Source organism: Anolis sagrei, chromosome 3 (genome assembly GCF_037176765.1).
Source record: "Anolis sagrei isolate rAnoSag1 chromosome 3, rAnoSag1.mat, whole genome shotgun sequence".
Classification (NCBI taxonomy): domain Eukaryota; kingdom Metazoa; phylum Chordata; class Lepidosauria; order Squamata; family Dactyloidae; genus Anolis; species Anolis sagrei.
In genome coordinates this window covers 30582031-30602744 of record NC_090023.1, presented here as the reverse complement: position 1 = coordinate 30602744, position 20714 = coordinate 30582031, and the positions used below count along the sequence as shown (strand labels likewise).

General features: G+C 39.8%; 1 protein-coding gene across 3 annotated transcripts; it reads left to right on the top strand.

The window, feature by feature from the left end:
• The first annotated feature begins 9429 nt into the window (after positions 1-9429).
• RNF6 (ring finger protein 6) lies at positions 9430-20022 on the top strand. Of its 3 annotated transcripts, none has more exons than XM_060770913.2 (5): positions 9430-9848; positions 12688-12840; positions 14376-14580; positions 15395-15502; positions 17385-20022. In XM_060770913.2, exons 3-5 carry the CDS (start codon positions 14391-14393, stop codon positions 19037-19039), a joined length of 1953 nt encoding a protein of 650 aa, XP_060626896.2. In that variant the 5' UTR covers positions 9430-9848; positions 12688-12840; positions 14376-14390; the 3' UTR covers positions 19040-20022. The 3 variants fall into 3 exon arrangements, with proteins under 3 accessions (XP_060626896.2, XP_060626895.2, XP_067322685.1); XM_060770912.2 differs by having other exon boundaries at positions 12688-12939; XM_067466584.1 differs by having other exon boundaries at positions 9449-9472; positions 12688-12939.
• Positions 20023-20714: the final 692 nt, after the last annotated feature.

Here is a 20714-nt window from a genome sequence, read left to right as displayed (position 1 = left end):
TGGCACCACAAGATGCAGAGCCAACCTTCAGAAATGGGGCTACAAAGTGGAATCCTCGACATGCAAGTGTGGAGAGGAGCAAACAACTGACCACCTGCTGCAATGCACCCTGAGCCCAGCCACATGCACAATGGAGGACCTTCTTGCAGCAACACCAGAAGCGCTCCAAGTGGCCAGATACTGATCAAAGGACATTTAATCAACTACCAAACTCACACATTTTGTATTTTCTCTGTTTGTTTGCTTTGTTCTGTTAGAAATGTAATATAATTGACTGGCTGCCCTGACACGAGAAATAAATACACAAGTCAAAAAAGAAGCACCAATTAAAGCCTTGGCAGACAGTGCAAAAAGAATCTGCGAACCCCACCTCCTTCAAGATGAACTGAACCACCTCAACTGTGCTCTCCAGGCCAATGGATACTCCACCTCAGACATCAGAAGAGCTGCAAGACCGAGAACAAGCCACGAGAGTAAAGATGAAGATCCACCCAGAGGAAAAGTGTTCTTGTCATACATCAAGGGAACCACTGACCGCATAGGGTTGGCTTTGAGCCCATCTTTAAATGTCTTCCAACATTCCTTTTTCTGTTCTTGAGTTCGGAATACAGCAACTGCTTTGGGTGGTCAGGCATCCAGACAACATGGCCAGTCCAGCGGAGTTGATGGCGGAGGGCCATCACTTCAATGCTTGTGATCTTTGCTTCTTCCTGCACGCTGACATTTGTCCGCTTGCCTTCCCAAGAGATTTGCAGGATTTTCCAGAGGTAGCACTGATGGTATCGTTCCAGGAGTTGCATGTGACATCTGTAGTCAGTCCATGTTTTGCAGGCATATAGCAGGGTTGGGAGGACAATAGCTTTATAAACAAGTACCTTGGTATCCCTATGGATGTCCCGGTCCTCGAACACACTCTGCTTCATGCAGAAAAATGCTGCACTCTCAGAGCTCAGGCGGTGTTGAATTTCAGTGTCAGTGTTGACTTTTGTGGAGTGGTGGCTGCCAAGGTAGCGGAAATGATCAACATTTTCTAAGTTACGCCATTGGAGAGGTATTGACTGGTGACTGCTGGAAGAGCACTTTGGTTTTCTCGATGTTCAATGACAAGCCGAGCTTCTCTTGAGATACTATAGGGCCTGTCTGAAAGGACCCATAGCTGTTAATTAGGTTAAAAGTACATTTTTTTCTTTATCTTGTAAATTCTTTTAATGTAGTGGAAAATCAAAAATTCAAAAAAGAAAAAAGATTGGAAGATGTCTTTGCAATAATAGATGCTGATTAGAAAATTGCAAACCATTTTTTATGTCTTGATGTTTTAATGTAGTGAAAGTTAAAAGATTGCAACATGTTTCTTTATTTTCTGGATTCTTTCAATGGAGTGAAAACTTATTTTTAAAAGGAAAAAAATACAAAAGGTTGGAAGTTGTTGCCGTAGAATTGATGTATCAACAAGAGATGATGACAAGGAGGTTGTAAGTCATTTTTTAAAAAGAAAGAAAATCTGGATTGTTTTTAATGTGGTGAAAGGTTATAATTATTTGTTACAAGGAAAACGTTTAGAGGTTGCAAGTAATATTTTCCTTTGTTTTCTAGAGTATTTCACTGTAGTGAAAACTTGTAATTATATTTTACAGGAAAATATTAAAAAGGAAGTTGTGGGTAAGGGTGTCTGGGTAATTTTGGTGCATGTTGGGAACTGTAGTTTGGAGCAGTGAAAGTTGCAGCCATTTAATTATATTAAATATATGCAATTATAGCAGCTGATAACGTTGAAAGTCATATTTCTTCTCCTAGATTTTTATTTAATGTAGTGAAAAGTTGTCATTATTTTTTAAAAGGAAGCTGGAGTTAAGGGTCTCTGGATTGTTTTGGTGCCTGATGGGACCTAGAGTTTGAAGCCTGGCTTGATGACATTCCAGCGGTAGAAGTCAGAGACTGGAGCATGATAGGAACTGAGATCTTTGGGGTTTGTGGCTCCATCCCCATGGAAACACATTCCGGAAGGGTAACAGTGTGGAATGGAACGGAAGTGCAAACTGAGGACAGAGATTGCCTTGAAAGGCCATCTGTTAAATGGAATTGTGGGAGTTGTGGCCCAAAAATTGTGAGAGAAGACGTCGTTTTCCACTTTGGTTCAGATCTTTCAGGTTGAGCATCCCTTATCCAAAATGAAATAGTCCACATTTCAGATTTATTTTTTTTATTTTGGAATACTTAAATATACATAATGCTTATCTCAGAGGTGCAGCCCATGCCCAAATGCGAAATTCATTTATGTTTCATATATAACAGATTCGCATAGCCTGAGAGTAATTTTATATATAATATTTTTGTGCATAAAACACTTGATGTAAAGACAATGAAAAAACAATTTTACTATTTTAAGGTGCATCTACACTGTAGAATTAACTCAATTTGACACCACCTAAACAGCTAAGGTTCAGTGCTATGGAACTATGAAAGTTGAAGCTTAACAAGGCATTTTGCCTTCTTTGCCTAAGAGTACTGGTGCCTCACTAGGCTACAGTTCCAGCAATTGCACAGCATCTATCCATAGCAGTTAAGGTGGTCTGAAACTGCATTCATTCTTCAGTATGAATGCATCCTTAAGTCTCCCTTTTGGGCAGTTTTGGATTTTGAAGTATTTTGGATTTCAAAATTCCAGATGAAAAATTCTCACTCTGTAATATTCGTACAACACAATAAAGATTGGGGCAAGATGACTAAATATATGTTAGCTGTGGCCTGGTTATGGTCTCCCTTCCCTAGGATGGAAAGAACATAAAGAATGGGATATACAAAAATGGTACAAATTTTTAGCAGACCATATACTTCAAGATTACATCATGGATGGGAAAAATAAATATACCAATGGATACCCCAGGGGAAAATGGGAAGGGAAATGGGGAAAACTGAGAGCCAAGGTTAAGGGCAACAGTAAAATATAAGAAATTAAGCCAGACTATCCTTACAATCCAACAAACAGAATGAATGATAAAGGAAATGTATAACTGTTCCCGGAGAGGGGGGGGGGGGGGTGAATGGGAGGCATGAAGAAATAGTGGAAAAGGGATGGAAACAAGTAGGGCACGAGGGTAATTACATATGAAATTCTTTATCTCTTTTTTGTTAAATTGTTAAAATATATGTTCTGTACAATTCGCCTATGTAAACGTCTCAACTTCCTCATGAGGAAAAGTGGCTATGTTATACTTGTTTGTCCCAGGTTAAAAAAATACTATCCATACAACAAGGCTTCTCTGTGTTGTTGGGAAAAATCAAATAGTAAAGCCACACAGGACTAGCTTCCAGCTAAAAAAATCAATGTGTGATGTAAATCCCAGGAGAGCCACATGGGTTTTTAAGGGGGGGGGGGGGAGGGAAATTGTTTACAGACTGACCACTTGTTCAATCATTAAATGTCATAATGTTACATCTTCTTAACCCACATACACTGCAGTAGTATTTGTGCTTTTCATTTAAGATCTTAGTGTGGAGACAATGGCTTACAATAATGTTATTTCACTTTCATTGAAAACTCTGGCCTAAATTCAGTTGTTGGTCCAGGCAGAGTAGCTCTATCGACTAAATGAAAATTGTACCAGGGTGAATTGATCAAGTTAGCATTGCTTTAATGGATTTACTGTAGTTAGTTAGGCCACTAACATTTGTACTGGTGCCTTTATTCATCATATCCCCTTTTAAATTAGATTGCATACCTTTTTAAAAAGGCTTCACATTGTTTATTATGACATATATATTAATAATACTATAATAGTTTTTTGCAGCCTCTCCCCTTCTTTTTCTGTGGTCACTTAGGGCCCTATATCCCAGAATATCAAGGCATAAAATACCACAATATCTGCTTTGAACTGGGTTATCTGAGTCCACACTCACATAACGTGGGATTTTCTCATTTGATATTCTGGGATATAGGGCTGTGTGGAAGGGCCCTTAGGCAACCATTTCATTGCTTCTGTGTTTTGAAACAGGTAGCTCACAGAAAAGTCATGATTATAGGTGGGAAATACTACATGTTTTATTCCAAGACTTAATCAGTTTTAAGATGCACACTAATTTCAGTACCAACAACAAAATAGCTATGGTGGACCCCATTTTTAGCAATGTTTATATGAGGGGAAAGCGTGTCTCGGAACTGAATATATACAGTAAATGAGTCATGTGAACTGGCTATATTTCTCATTGGATAATTACTAAATAATAGCCTGGTTTTGTGCAAAATCATGTGTCCACAACCTCTCAACATAATTTGTGAGAATTGACTATTCCTTTTAGGGAGATATGCTGGCTGTTTTTGTTAATATTTATATAACCATGTGGTATAAAAGAAGAGCAAGCAATGCCTATAAAATACTATGCTTTTGAATGTAAGAGGAGTTATTTGAACCTGACAGAAAATATTATTCCACCATCCAAAATGGAAATTCTGCCATGTAGAACAGTTACCACGAAAGGGGTGCAGGATAATTATATTTTCTGTAACAATCTCATTATAACACATTATCATAATTGCCTTCTTAATTAGTTTTGGTAAATTGGTACATGTTAAGGGTTTTCTGAATTTAAGTGTCTTTCTGATCAATGTATCGGACCCATGTTTGATATCTGCTGCCCCCTTTAGTCAACTTGTATGAATTTTCCAAACATGGGGTGATGGTGGCACCCGACTCCCAATTAATTGAACATAGCAAAAAAAAAAAAAAATCAAAACAATAATACTTTAAATAAAAATAAAATATTTTTAATAATATAGGCAGTCCCCGATTTACAAACATCCAACTTACAAACAACTCACAGTTAAGAGAGGTGGTGAGACAACACAGAGTGATAAAAATCTACTCCTAGGAAGGGAAATTGAGTTATCGTGGGGGAAAGGTGTCTCCACTATCACTAATCCTTGTTTCCACAGCAAGCCAAATTTTTCAAAATCCAATTATCAGAGGGACAGAAAGTGAGGTGAAATCTTCTGAATAGGGGCACAGACAAAGTAAACACCATAGTTAATCCTTCCCTATGCTATCCAAAATGTGTGTGTACCTGCTATGACTTACAGTTAAATTCAACTTTAGAACAAACCTAGATAGATTCTATCTTGTTCATATCTTAGGGACTGCCTGTACAGTAAAACTGTGTTATGTTAAGATAAGTTTGTTTTATTTCTCTTTATTTATAATTAACCACATGAAGACTGTGGAGTGACATAACAGAAGAGATCTAACCGCTAAATCAGTTGTCAGAACTGTGTTGTTAACTGTGTTGTGCTCTACCTCGAGGAGAGACAGGTAAGAAATAATAATAATAATAATAATAATAATAATAATAATAAACCCTATTTTAGACTCAATCACACCACTAGCTCTATTTCAGATAACATATCACTGAATAAATGACTCCGTTTTCATGAGGGACTATTTCACTTGCTTGCACAAAAAAGAAGTGTAGAAGCTGAGCAAATTGAGTCCAATGGCAGAGCACTGACTCCATGCAATATGTAGTGGAGGGGCAATTGCTGAGAATTACAGCGGCAGGATTTTGCTTGTAAAGTATGAAAAGACACAATTATGGCAACAACAACAACAAAAGTAATACAGGTTGAGAATTCTGTCTGAAATAATGAAATTCAAAATACTACAAAATCGTCAGTGTGGGTGGCTGAGATAGTGCTTTGTTTATTCAGTGTATAAACTTTGTTTCATGCTCAAAATCATTACAAATATTGAGTATAAAATTCAGACATACGTGTCTAAAACAGACATGGGCAAACTTCGGCCGTCCAGGTGTTTTGTACTACAACTCCCACAATTCCTAAATTGTGGTAGTTGAAGTCCAAAACACATGGAGCACCGAAGTTTGCCCATGACTGGTATATTGTCTTGAAAGAGGTGGCACCTCGATTCTGTGTTTTCCATGTTTTATTTCCTTCGGCCTGTTTGTATTTGCCTAAGGTCTGAACTTTGTCTTTTTTTTTCTGTCTTTTTAAACATTTTGTACAGCATACACTATACTGTCTGCCTCTACATGAAGTTGTCCTGCATGTCATATATAATATACAATTATATAACTATATTGTATTATTAGTAGTATTATATTGCATTACATTATAATTAGCAATATTATATGTACACACAATATATTAGCAATATGCCCTCATAATGCACTTTAATACTGACTTAGGATTGACTGCGTTCCCTCATTTTTCTCTGAAAAATCCTATCCCAGTTATATTTTACCTTGTTCACATCAGCATATTTTCAATTTTAATCTATTACACGTGGCCTGGCCATTTTTAAAATGTTGTTTAAATTGATTGTTTATTATTTTTGTTCATGTGATTTATATGATTTGTATTTTATTGATTGTTTTATTGATGTTGTGTTTATTGATGTTTTGTTTTATGTATTTTGGGATTGGCCTCATGTAAGCCGCACCGAGTCCCTTGGGGAGAATGGTAGCAGGGTACAAATAAAGATTCTTCTTCTTATTATTATTATTACTAGCTGTATCCGCCACGCGTTGCTGTGGCCAAACTTCCCTCTTTCTCTTCTTCTTTCACTCCTTTCTTCACTCCCTCTTTCCTTCCTTCCTTCCCGTCTTTCCTTCTCTCTTTCCTTCTTTCCCCTCTTTTCTTTCTCTTCTGCTGTCTCTCTTTTCTTCTTTCTCTCTTTCCCTCCTTCTTTCATTCTCTCCCTTTCTCTACATCTTCCCCCCTCCTTTGCTCCCTCTTTCCTTCCTTCTTTCCCTTTTTTCTTTCCTTCTCTCCTTCCTTTCTTCTCTAACTTTCATTCCTTCCCCCTTTTTCTTTCCCTCCCTCTTTCTCTCCTTTCTTCCTTGTCTATCTCTTTCCTTCCTTCTCTCTTTGCTTCTATACTTCCTTCTTCCTTTCCTTCCCTCCCTCTTTCTTTCTTTTCTTTCTTTCTTTTTCTCCCCTTCCCTCCCCCTTTCTTCCTTTGTATTGTCATTTAGCTTTTTGGGGCTTTTAAAGTCCCTTCTGCTGTGTTTTTCAGTGTTTTTATGAGTGAAGGACATACATTGGCCTGTTAGGTGTATTGTGTCCAAATTTGGTGTCAATTCCCCCAGTGGTTTTTGAGTTCTGTTAATCTCACAAACGAACATTACATTTTTATTTATATAGATTATTATTAACATAGTACAATATTAGTATATATATTACTATATTGTACTATACCACTAGACTACAATATTATTAGTAACATTGCAATTATAATATAAATTATTATATTATATATTATTATATTGTTATAAATATTCCAAAATCTGAAATAATTCCGATAGTCCTTCTTTAAGGGTCTCTTTCAAATCTATGATACTATATCTGTGTGTGTGAGAGAATCACATCTATCTATCTATATTTATGACTGGATGGCTCTTTGTCAGGAGGGCTCTGATTACATTTTCTTGCCCTGGTGAAGAGAGTTGGACTGGATGGCCTTAAGTATTTTCTGTTGGTCATGGGGGAAGTTTGCCCCATTTCTGTCGTTGGTGGGTTTCAGAATGCTCTTTAATTGTAGTGAACTATAAATCCCAGTAACTACAAATCCCAAATGTCAAGGTCTATTTCCTCCAAACTCCATCTGTGTTCATATGTAGGTATATGGAATTTTTGTGTCAAGTTTGGTCCAGATCCATCATTGTTTGAGTCCACAGTGATCTCTGGATGTAGGTGAACTACAACTCCAAAACCAAAGGACACTGCCCACCAAACCCTTCCAGTATTTTCTGTTGGTCAAGGGAGTTCTGTGTGCCCAGTTTGGTTCAATTCCATCATTGGTGGAGTTCAGAATGCTCTTTGATTGTAGGTAAACTATAAATCCCAGCAACTACAACTCCCAAAGGACAAAATCATAATTTTTTGAGTGATGGTCACTCCTTGTGTTGTGACACATTTTGTTGCCAAATTTGGTGTGATTTCGTTCATTGGTTCTTTTGTTTTTAAGGCACTCATTATGCACAGAGCATTTATATATATATAGATTATTAACATAGTACAATATTAGTATATATATTACCATATTGTACTATACCACTACACTACAATATTATTAGTAATATTGCAATTATAATATAAAATTATTATATTATATATTATTATATTGTTATAAATATTCCAAAATCTGAAATAATTCCGATCCCAAGCGAGTCAGATAAGGGATGTTTAACCTGTATTTCACAACTGGTTTCAGGGAACTGCGCCCATCACTCCTTTTATAAAAGCTACTAGCTGTCCCCTGCCAGGCGTTGCTGTGGCCCAGTCTGGTGATCTGGAAAATAAAGTATTGAGAAAGTGTTGGTTTCTAATATATGTAATTCCTTTATGCTTGTGAGTAAACAGTATTTCTTGCTGTTTCTTTGTTAATGTTGATGTGGAGAGTGTCTGGTTTGCCTACTCTGGAACATGCAACATAATCATAGTCTTTCTTTAAGGGTCTCTTTCAAATCTATGATACTATATCTGTGTGTGTGAGAGAGAGAATCATATCTATCTATCTATATGTATGACTGGATGGCTCTTTGTCAGGAGGACTCTGATTACATTTTCTTGCCCTGGTGAAGAGAGTTGGACTGGATGGCCTTAAGTATTTTCTGTTGGTCATGGGGGTTTTGTGTGGGAAATTTGCCCCATTTCTGTCGTTTGTGGGTTTCAGTATGCTCTTTAATTGTAGTGAACTATAAATCCCAGTAATTACAAACCCCAAATGTTAAGGTCTATTTCCTCCAAACTCCATCTGTGTTCATATGTAGGTATATGGAATATTTGTGTAAAGTTTGGTCCAGATCCATCATTGTTTGAGTCCACAGTGATCTCTGGATGTAGGTGAACTACAACTCCAAAACCAAAGGACATTGCCCACCAAACCCTTCCAGTATTTTCTGTTGGTAATGGGAGCCCTGTGTGCTAAGTTTGGCCCAATTCCATCATTGGTGGAGTTCAGAATGCTCTTTGATTGTAGGTAAACTATAAATCCCAGCACCGACAATTCCCAAAGGACAAAATCATTTTTTTGAGTGGAGGACATAAATTGGACTGTTAGAGGAGTCTTGTGTCCAAATTTGGTGTCAATTCCCCCAGTGGTTTTTGAGTTCTGATGGTAGCACGAACTAACATTACATTTTTATTTATACAGATCTTTGAAAAATGCAATCTACACTGTAGAATTAATGCAGTTTGATCCTACTTTAAACTGCCATGGCTCAATGCGATGGGATCATGATAAGGTTTAGTCTTCTTTTTCTTTTGCCTTCTCTGCCCAAAGGGTGCAGAGGTGCCTCACCAAACTACAACTCCCGGGATCCCTTAGCATTGAGCCATGGCAGCGGAAAAACTTGAGACTCAATGGAGCGGCTCTTTGCGCCTGCGTGTTCCGAGGCGGAACTGTAAACCGGAGCACCGGAACTCGACGAACAGGGACAGCGGTTGCACCTACAATGGGATGTGAGTTCCTCGCTGGCCGCCGCGGAAGGGAGCGAAGTTTCCCCGAAGGCGGCTCTCGCTAAAGAAACCCGGCTGCCGGAGGGAAGGGTCATTGTAGCCTCCCGAGGGGAGGAGGAGGAAGGCGGCCTGCCTCTTGGCCTCCCTCTTGAAGCAGAGCAACCGGAGCAACCGCCGCCTGCCCGCTGGCTCGCTCGCGCACCTGCTCCGGCCTAGTTGAGCGGTTACGGGTGGAGGACGGCGATTGGACGCGCTCCGCCTTTCCCGCCGGGGGGTTGGCTCGGGGTGGTGTCAATCATTCATTCCTCCCCGCCCCCCTGGAGACGCCAATGTGGCCTGAGCTGGAGGGAGCAGGTCAGCGCCTCCAGACAAGGCTCAGGTAAAAGGGAGAGGAAAGGGACCCCTCTCACCGCCCTGATTTTAATGCAGTGCAACTCCTGACACGATAGATAAATAAAGTAACCGCCCTGGCTCAGTGCTACCGACTCCTGGGAGTTGTAGTATTGAAAGGCCTTTTGTTTTCTCTGCCAAAGACTAGTAGCCACTTCAAAATCCACTTTAAAATCCGGTTTCTGCCTCCTGTAGAAGTCTGGGGTTTGTAGTTTAGTGAGACTGTTAAAGGGTCCTCCCTAAACTACAAGCCCCAGAATTCTGCAGGAGGCGGAAACCGGATTTAAAGTGATTTTTTCTCTCCAGTTTATTTATTTGTCGTGTCAGGGCAACCAGTCAAATTATATTACATTTCTAACATAACAAAGCAAACAAACAGACAAAATACAAAATGTGTGAGTTTGGTAGTTGATTAAATGTCCTTTGACCAGTATCTGGCCCCTTGGAGTGCTTCTGGTGTTGCTGTAAAAAGGTCCTCCATTGTGCATGTGGCTGGGCTCAGGGTGCATTGCAGCAGGTGGTCAGTGGTTTGCTCTTCTCCACACTCGCATGTCCTGGATTCCACTTTGTAGCCCCATTTCTGAAGGTTGGCTCTGCATCTCGTGGTGCCAGAACGCGGTCTGTTCAGCGCCTTCCAAGTCGCCCAGTCCTCAGTGTGCCCAGGGGGGAGTCTCTCATTTGGTATCAGCCATTGGTTGAGGTGCTGGGTTTGAACCTGCCACTTTTAGACTCTCGCTTGCTGAGGTGTTCCAGCGAGTGTCTCTGTAGATCTTAGAAAACTATTTCTAGATTTAAGTCGTTGACGTGCTGGCTGATACCCAAACAGGGGATGAGCTGGGGATGTCTCTGCCTTGGTCCTTTCACTATTGGCTACTACTTCCCGGCGGATGTCAGGTGGTGCAATACCGGCTAGGCAGTGTAATTTCTCCCGTGGTGTAGGGCGCAGACACCCCGTGATAGTGCGGCATGTCTCATTAAGAGCCACATCCACTGTTTTAGTGTGGTGAGATGTGTTCCACACTGGGCATGCATACTCAGCAGCAGAGTAGCACAGCGCAAGGGCAGATGTCTTCACTGCATCTAGTTGTGATCCCCAGGTTGTGCCAGTCAGCTTTCGTATGATATTGTTTCTAGCACCCACTTTTTGCTTGATGTTCAGGCAATGCTTCTTGTAGGTAAGAGCACGGTCCAGAGTGACTCCCAGGTATTTGGGTGCGCTGCAATGCTCCAGTGGGATTCCTTCCCAGGTGATGTTCAAAGCTCGGGATGCTTCTCTGTTTTTGAGATGAAAGGCACATGTCTGTGTTTTGGATGGGTTGGGGATCAGCTGGTTTTCCCTGTAATAGGCAGTAAGATGAAACCATTGGCTACAACCCCCCCCCCCCCAAAGGATTCCATAGATCCAGGGAAGTCATGCTACCCCTCTATTATCCCCTATGAACGCATTCTCCCCTCTGAACCATCAAGAGTGTTAAGATCATCTGGAGAGGCCCTGCTCTCGGTCCCGCCACCTTCGCAGTTGCGTCTCGTGGGGACGAGAGACGGGCTTTTCTGTGGTGGCCCCCCGGCTATGGAATTCCCTCCCGAATGAAATTAGAAGTGCCCCCTCCCTCCTGACCTTTAGGAAGCTAGTGAAAACCTGGCTGTTGAACTAGGCCTTTACAGAATGATGGGTGAGACCAATAATCGATCAAAGTATTGACCACAATACATGGACTGAATAGATGGACTGAGTTGGACATGTTTTTTATCTTGGCGAACGGCTTTTGTGTATTTATTTTATATGTATTGTTAATTTACTGTTGTTATATGTTGTTTTAGATTTTTACTGTTTAGCATTGAATTCTTGCTGTCAGCCAGTCTACGGATGTAGAGAAGATCGGGATATAAAAGTTTTAAATAAATAAATAAATATTCTGTCCTGGTTAGACCACACCTGGAATATCGTGTCCAATTCTGGGCACCACAATTGAAGGGAGATGTTGACAAGCTGGACTATGTCCAGAGGAGGGTGACTAAAATGATCAAGGGTCTTGAGAACAAGTCCTATGAGGAGCAGCTTAAAGAGCTGGGCATGTTTAGCCTGAAGAAGAGAAATCTCAGAGGAGACATGATAGCCATGTATAAATATGTGAGAGGAAGTCATAGGAAGGAGGGAGCAAGCTTGTTTTACGCTGCCCTGGAGACTAGGACACAGAACAATGGCTTCAAACGATAGGAAAGGAGATTCTATCTGAACATTAGGAAGAACTTCCTGACTGTGAGAGCCGTTCAGCAGTGGAACTCTCTGCCCCGGAGTGTGGTGGAGGCTCTTTCTTTGGAAGCTTTTAAACAGAGGCTGGATGGCCATCTGTCGGGGGTTCTTTGAATGCAATTTTCCTGCTTCTTGGCAGGGGGTTGGACTGAATGGCCCATGAGGTCTCTTCCAACTCGATGATTCATAGCATTGCAGTAGAGCTTTCAAAGTGGTGGCAAACTGCATTTATTCTACAGTGTAGTCAGGCATGGGCAAACTTCAGCCCTCCAGGTGTTTTGGACTTCAAATCCCACACTGGCTGCTAGGGATTCTGGGAGTTACATTGCTAAAGTGCTCTAATCTTCTTCCTTCCCATATTACAAAGTGTAAAGTGCATTTTAGTAGCTTTTTGAAAGAGAAGAGGGTGGGGACATTTTTCTTTCTTATAAATAATAATAATACATATACAATAGGAGGAAGTTCCAGATACAAAGAAAACATACATAAAAGTTGCTGTGTATGGTTGTAAGAGCAGGTTGTAAGGTCATTCTCTCGCAGTTTATCGCCATGTTCCTTCTACATTCTCACACAGGATTTCTATAAAATCCCACCTGCCTGTGCAAAGTGGACTGAAAAGACGGAGGATGTCTAAAGTGTCTAAGAAGACTTGCAACATCAGACCTTGTTAGAAATCCTTCACATATCTGCATTTTAAAAGAGTTGAAGAAAAAGGGAGGAAAATAATGTGAGATTTTTTTCGCATATTACTGTTGAGTCTTCATTCATAACAACTTCCACAGCCGCTTCTTTGGCTATTGGTGCCTTAACGTTAATCATATCAGAAGTAAGTAATAGTACTTTAAAGTGATTTCTTTCTTCCTTCATTCTGTGCTCTAGTTTAGGCCCAGTGTATTTCCTTGTTTTTCTTAGCAGTCTGGAAATGGATGATGGCCATAGTATACAGTCAGTCCTCCAACATTCATGTGCTTTACTTTCGTGGATTTGATTGTTCATGGATTTCATAAAAATGTTTTCTCTCAGAATCTCGAGGTCCTCCAGTACAACTCCCCATGTCACGCTGAAAGACCTAGACATTTCTAGAGGGATATACTCACATCTAAAATATCAATTTCTTTATTAGCAGTTTTTCACTTTCACAGGAGTCTAATGCCCTTATCCACAGTGAATGTGAAAGGTTGACTGTAGAATACTTGCCATTGCTTGGTGGACATAAGTTTGTAAAGCCGGTCTGCATAACTGTAAAAAGAGCCTTTAAAAATAAGCTTCAGCTCAGCTAACCTTTCCAGTTTTCTCTTGGAGGACAGCATGTTGGTCAGCCTGTATTTGACAAGCGAGACACGGGGGTCTAAGTGTTGGACCAGGGTTCAAATCACTGCTGGACCATGAAAACCCACTAGGTGACAGTGGGGAAGTCACACTCTTAGCTTTACAGTAAAATAAGGGCTAGCACCTTCTGAATAAAGTCTACCAAGAAAACGTTGTAGAAGGTGCATCTTCAGATTGCCGTAAGTTAGAAATGACTTGAAAGAACACAAAAGCAGTTTTCATTTGAGGAGGTGTAAATCCAAATGAACTTTCCTTTGACTTATTGAACAGATTCATGCATCATTATACCATAAATGCTAGCATAGTGTCTTAGACATATAATATAGGACAGTGATTCCCAACCTTTTTTTGACCAGGAACCACTTTGAACAGGAATCAGTCTCACATTAGTAACAAAAGGATTAGAAGTCAATTTTTGGTCAACTTTAGATTTGGTTTGGTTATTTGGGGTGCCGATTCAGAAAGTTGCATTGGATAGACCACATCAGCTCTAGTTTCTGATACAGAACACGTATGATCCAGTAGTTACCATCTGCTTGCCCACAGAAAACCATATTTAATAAGCCTCAATACTATAACAGAGTTTTGCAAGACCAGTCTCTCTCATTGCGATGGTGAGGCCACGGACCATATTTTAGTTTTTGTGGACCACTGGTGGTACATGGACCACAGGCTGGAAACCACTGATCTAGGATAATGTAAATAATCATTACAAAAGATGCATCTAGACTTCCAGCACTAGAATCTAATGTAAAGCAAAATATACTGCCCAATCCTGCACGTTGTATGTCAGAGGTAGAGCCTTAGCCATGCTAGTAGAAATGAATTGGCTGTTTAGATGATCTTGAACGTAAATAAGCACTAAACCAGGTGGGTAGCAGTTGGAAATTTGATCCATGTAAATTCCTTGGTTTGTCTTTCCTGTTTTGTCAGTCTGGTCTTCCTAGAATGGACTGTTCTAGGTCTTGCTCAGGGGCAGGTGGTGGACAGACCACATCCCAAAGCCATAGTGATGATGGTGAGAGGCAGTGGCAACAGGAGCGCCTTAACAGAGAGGAAGCATATTACCAATTCATTAATGGGCTAAGTGATGAAGATTACAGATTGATGAGAGATCGCAACCTTCTTGGGACTCCAGGTAAGATTTGACTGATGGTACTTAAAAATCTAACATATTCTCTGAATCACATTTTAAATAGTTATATAACTAATATAATACTATTTCTAATTAGTGTTGTTATCCGCCACTTTCCATACTTGGGGAATGAATAGTAAGTTTAGCTCTATTTGTATTGTTATCTTAAAATGGACAGCTTTCTTTTTTCTTATATTTTAACCAAGATAAACTTATATTTCCATAAAATAAATAAAAATATTTGAATTCAATTAAAATTATTTCTTTATTATCCTAAAATTGTTTCATAGAAAGGCATTACAGCAATTCAATGATACTTGCATCTATAGAAGTGTTTTAGAATGTGGAATTTTGCCATCTTACTGCAGTATAGTGTCTTAATTAGGAGCCCCCGGTGGCGCAGTGGGTTAAACCCCTGTGCCGGCAGGACTGAAGACCGACAGGTCACAGGTTCAAATCCGGGGAGAGGCGGATGAGCTCCCTGTATCAGCTCCAGCTCCTCGTGCGGGGACATGAGAGAAGCCTCCCACAAGGATGATAAAACATCAAAATCATCCGGCGTCCCCTGGGCAACGTCCTTGCAGACGGCCAATTCTCTCACAACAGGATTCTCCTGACACGACAAAAAAAAAGTGTCTTAATTTGTCTTTTGTTACTGATAGATGTTTGAGTGTTTGCTGCATTTATGTAATTCCAGGTTTTCACCTATGTTTCTTTTATTCTTTTAAAATCCTCTTTTCTTGATAAGGATTGTTCTGTTTGATTCTGTATATTGGACCAATGAATACACTTGACAATATCTTTAAAATTATTTCAGGAGAAATAACAGCAGATGAGCTACAGCAGCGCTTACAAGGTGCAAAGGAACAATTGTCATCCCGATCTGACCCAGAAAACAGAGATTGGGAAGGAGAAACAGTTGGATGTAAGTTATTATCCTAATGAAACAACATAAGTTACAATCTACTAAAATTAACAAATGATTTTGATTTATTAAATTAATATGTGTGTCTATCAATAGATATTTCTAAGCAGATTTTATTCGTATCAGGAGCGACTTGAGAAACCACAAGTTGCTTCTGGTGTGAGAAAATTGGTAGTCTGCAAGGACGTTGCCTAGAGGATTTCCGAATATTTTACCATCCTGTAGGAGACTTCTCTCATGCCCTCCTCCCATGGAAAGCTGGAGCTGACAAATGGGAGCCCACCCTGCTCCCCAGATTCAAACCGCCGACCTTCAGGTCAGCAGTCCTGCCAGCACAAGGGTTTAATCCATTGCACCACCTGGGGCTCCTCTCAGCAGCTTATTGGTGTTTACAAGAACTTGCTAAGTATGCCACCTTAGTAAAATGAGGTGGTCCAGCATTTGTATAGATGCAGTTAATTGAAATGCTCCTTTATATTCCTTGTTTTAGCTTTTAGATTCTCTATTCAGTGGTAACATAATTCTAATAAGACAGTAATTGAAACCACAAAGGAATCTCCATAGAAGATTTACATTTAAAACATTTTGGACTTAAAAGATTTGAGATGCCACCTTTTTCCTCCAGTGAATTTCAGTGAGTCATTTTCTCCTTGCTTTTGATGCTAACCAGGTACTACTTTCCCCCCCTTTCCAGTCTGCCTTCACAAAGTTTTTCTGTCTCTGAAGTACAAAATAGATCTGAGTGGTGGCTGTTGGTTTTTATCATGAAGAATGGTTATAGAAATTACATGTAGCTGTTGGATGGTCAAGAAGTATTGATGGCTGGGGAATATGTGTGCTTCAAGTAAGGTCTCACCTTCATAAACAGCAATGCATTTTTGCTGCTTTAAACACTGCAGCATTTCTTCTAATTAGGAGTTTTTCTCTTTAGATTCGAAAATATTTGTGTGTCTCTGGAGGGCAGATATAAGAGCTGTAATTGTAATATATGATCATGTGATGATTGAGGCTAGTGGTTCCAGTTTGAACGTTGACAGTTACAGATATCTGTCTTATCACAGTAAAATTATGATTCTTTACACAATTATTATCTTTATTGGTAGTCAGTAGACACAAAAATCTGCAAATTGAAAGAGGCATGTGATAAAAAGCTATAGGTTTCCCTTGTCTTTAAATCTATTTGTGTCAAACTCTGGAGGGTAGTGCTCATCTCAATTTCTAAGTTGAAGAGCCAGTGTTGCCCTTAGATGCCTCCAAGGTCATGTGGTCAGCATGACTGCATGGAGTGCCGTTACCTTCCTGCTATAGTGATATCTGTTAATCCACTAGCATTTGCATGTTTTCAAACTGCTAGGTTGGTAGAAGCTGGAGCTAACAGCGGGAGTTCACCCTGCTCCCTGGATTCGAACCTCCAACCTTTCGATCAGCAAGTTCAGCAGCTCAATGGTTTAGCCTGCTATGCCACTGGGGGCTCCATACATGTGATAGATACTATTATACATATGATAGAAATGCACAATACACAGTAAAACAACTAAGTATTAAAACACCTAAAATTCAATTGTGTGTTATCTATAAGTAACATTGTTCTGTTATCAATGATTAGCAAGAACTGCCAGATTAGAAACTTAACTAGCTGCACTGTAAACATTTTGTTGGCTCTTTTAAACAAAATAGTTTTTAAAAGAGACTCGGGAGAATACCCTGGGAAAACCTGAATATCGCTTCTTTCCTGGTCCCTTAATAGCAATTGCAGTGAAAGAATGTATGTAAGAGATTCCGCTTCAGTATTGCTACAGAGAAAGGATTGGTTGTTCAATAGAGTTTTATTGTATGTTCTAAAAATAAGTATTTTGTCTGTGTGATTTTGAATTGCTTTCAGATTCACAGACTCTTGGGGAAAGTTCAACCAGCGATTCTCTGCTAGAGTGGCTGAACAGATTCCATCATACTGGAAATTCCACCCGTAGTGGACAGAGCGGGAACCAGACTTGGAGGACTGTAAGCCAGGCAAACCCTAATAATGGCGAATTCCGATTTAGTCTTGAAATAAATATAAACCATGAACATAACAGCGACAATGCCGCTGGAGATGAATTCAGCGGATTGTTACATGGCCATAGTAACAGAGCGCATATTGTAAATAGGCCTGTAATACCAGACAGCCCAGTAGCCAGCCGAACCAGGAGCCGGACGCTGAGAGGTGCTGCAGACAGTGCCGTTGCTTCATCCAGACTTACAAATGTGAGCAGTCCAATGACACAAAATACTGCTGAAACATCCCGGCTCTTCTCAGGCAGACTCAGAAGCAGAAACAGAAACCCAACAGGTTTTGAAGGACGCCGCGCCTTTTTAGATGCTAATGAACACAATATTATCAGACAAAGAAGAACACGCAGAGTTGCATCGGTGCGGCTGCACAGAGGGAGAACTGAAGATCGAATTCGGAGAGGAACAAGACAAAGGCCAGAGGTTTTAAGACTAAGGTCGACTTTTACTAGTCAGTTCCAGTCTCTCTTGGAAGGGAGGCCACACAGGAATGTTGAGCAGATGCATAGAGAGTCTAGTGGGGCAAATGCAGCTCAGTCTCTTCCAGAACAAGGTGAGGCACAGGCACCATCTTTGGGTGTACCTTTGGAAGAGGAAGACTCAACTAGAGCCACAGCTGAACCGAGAAGGCATCCTACTATTACATTAGACCTTCAGGTGAGAAGAATTCGTCCTGGGGAAAATAGGAATCAAGACAGTATTGCTACTAGAACCCGCTCAAGAGCAGGCGTGGCAGACAACTTAGTTACTTTTGAAAGCGACGGTGGAGGGTTTCGTCGGACCGTTTCACGATCTGAACGTGCAGGTATACGAACATATGTTAGCACTATACGGATACCTCTCCGTAGGATATCAGAAAGTGGACTTGGGGAATCTTCAGCGACAGCGCTTAGATCAATTCTGAGGCAAATTATGACAGGGTTTGGAGAGCTAAGCTCTTTAATAGACACAGAATCGGATTCTGACACTCAGAGGAGTAGTCAGAACTTACTAGATATGCAGTCGCAGCTGTCTAACATGCATACTCTAAGTGATATCAATGAATTTACTGCAACTTCAGTTAGGAGCAGACCGGATGAACAAGGTAACAGTGAATGGGATACCGAAATCGATGCTACACAACACGACAGTCAAGGTAACGAACCACAAGATAGCAGACCGTTTCAAGATGCAAGCAGTTTTGTTGAAAATGGAACTCTTCCCATCCTCCGCCTTGTGCCCTACCTTTTGTTACAAGAAGATGGTAATGGCCTCTTGAGGGGATTAACCAAAGAGCAAATTGATAGTCTGCCTACCCGGAATTATGGGAGCGTCAGTGTAGAAGAGGGTGAAACAAGCAAGGCATGTAGTGTGTGCATTAATGAATATGTTGTTGGAAATAAGCTAAGGCAGTTGCCATGTATGCATGAGTTTCATTTTCATTGTATTGATCGCTGGCTTTCTGACAATTCCACTTGCCCAATTTGTCGGCAACCTGCAGTTGCTTAATATTGTGGAAATTTGAGAAAACACCTGGGCTGTTTTTAATACCTTTCAATAAAAAGAAAGGGCTATTTTAAATGTATTAAAAATGAGAGAAAATCTGATGATATTTGGCAATGAATTCATCTCTACTTAAAGTGCAAGGAAAGAGTACATATCCATTTACCATTGTAAGTCTATTTTTCTATATTATTTTGTTACAGAAAGCACTTCTGTAATACAGACATTTAATAGCTTTTGTTCCTTATGATTGAATCTATTGAGGTTTCAGTTTATTTTGTGCGGTGCTCATAAAGCTTTCTGTTATTAGCTGTTGTTGTGTGAGCAGTGCCCTTTTTGTTTTGCAAATGAAGCTGCAAGCCTTGGCACCTGAAAGAAGGTTCTTAAGTTATTTTGAATTGCTTTGTTTCATTACATGGTGTATATTTTATTGGAGCACCCTGCACATTTGGTTTTATTTAAGTATTTTATAGGCAGCTTTTGCATGCTTTATACATGGCTTACTATTAACAGTTTAATTTTTCAACATGTATGAAGTCTGATTTAGAGCAGTTAATGTTTCAGTCCATACAGCCAGGAGGTTAGCATGAAGAACTGTTAATCCACATTTACCAGCTATATCTTTACTTCAGAAATTGCTTGAAAAATATAGAAACCCTGTATTTAGGTTGTTTAATCCAGTTTTATAGGCATTCTGAGGGGTTTGTAGTTCAAAGATGGAAGAATGCCATGTTTGAAGAACTTATCAGCTGCATGCATGATTTACATTTTGGTTTTCTTGCAGTTTAACAATATGTTGTAAAGATTGTCTTTGATGGACCAGGTACAAATGGGATACATATTTCTTTTCAGCTCATAAGGGGATCAAATGTGATAAAATGTTAAGGGAATATGTATACTCGCCATTAAATACCAAAAACATCTGTATACATGGCCTTTTTATGGCATATGTCAAAACCTGACAAAAGAATAAAACTTCAAAACTGGAATAGATGTCTGCTGTTTTTTATATACTGACAAATAAAAGCTAGACATTTCATTTCTACTTGACTTCTTCACACTTGTTTCTAGCTGCAGACTTTTGAGTCATTTTGCTCTTTGAATCTAGGTTACAATAAGTGGTTTAACAACTAGTGTTTGTTTCTCATAAATTTGCATGAACTCTTATGAATACTTTGTTTTGTAAATTTGAACACTTGACATATGTGAAACATGCATTAATAAATTGAAGTTAAACTGCCTTGTGAGGGAAGCTTTGATGTTGACTGTAGAAAATAAATGTAATATTTCTGTCCTCCCTAATTCCCGAGCTTCTAGTGTCTCAAACTTTGGACTTTCAAATGGTTTGGACTCCACTTCCTAGAATTTTTGACTGTTGACTAAGGTGGCTTTTTGGAGTTGAGGTTCAATCATCATCATTGAACTTCAAAGCTTTTGTCATAAACGATTACAAGTGGTCCCAGTAGTAATCAACACACTGAGTTCTGTGCCAAAAGATCTCAGCTGGCATTTGAAAACAATAAACATTGACTTAATTACGATCTGTCAACTGCAAAAGATCACCTTACTTGGATCTGTGTGCATCATTCGAAAATACATCACACAGTCCTAAACGCTTGGGAAGTGTTCGACTTGTGATTTTGTGATACGAAATCCAGCATATATATCTTGTTTGCTGTGA

Bases quoted from the DNA above. Each gene is read 5' to 3' on its own strand.
- RNF6 (XM_060770913.2), top strand. From the start codon at position 14,391: ATGGACTGTTCTAGGTCTTGCTCAGGGGCAGGTGGTGGACAGACCACA. The intron at 14,581-15,394 runs GTAAGATTTGAC...AAATTATTTCAG, and splicing joins CAACCTTCTTGGGACTCCAG to GAGAAATAACAGCAGATGAG. The intron at 15,503-17,384 runs GTAAGTTATTAT...AATTGCTTTCAG, and splicing joins GGAAGGAGAAACAGTTGGAT to ATTCACAGACTCTTGGGGAA.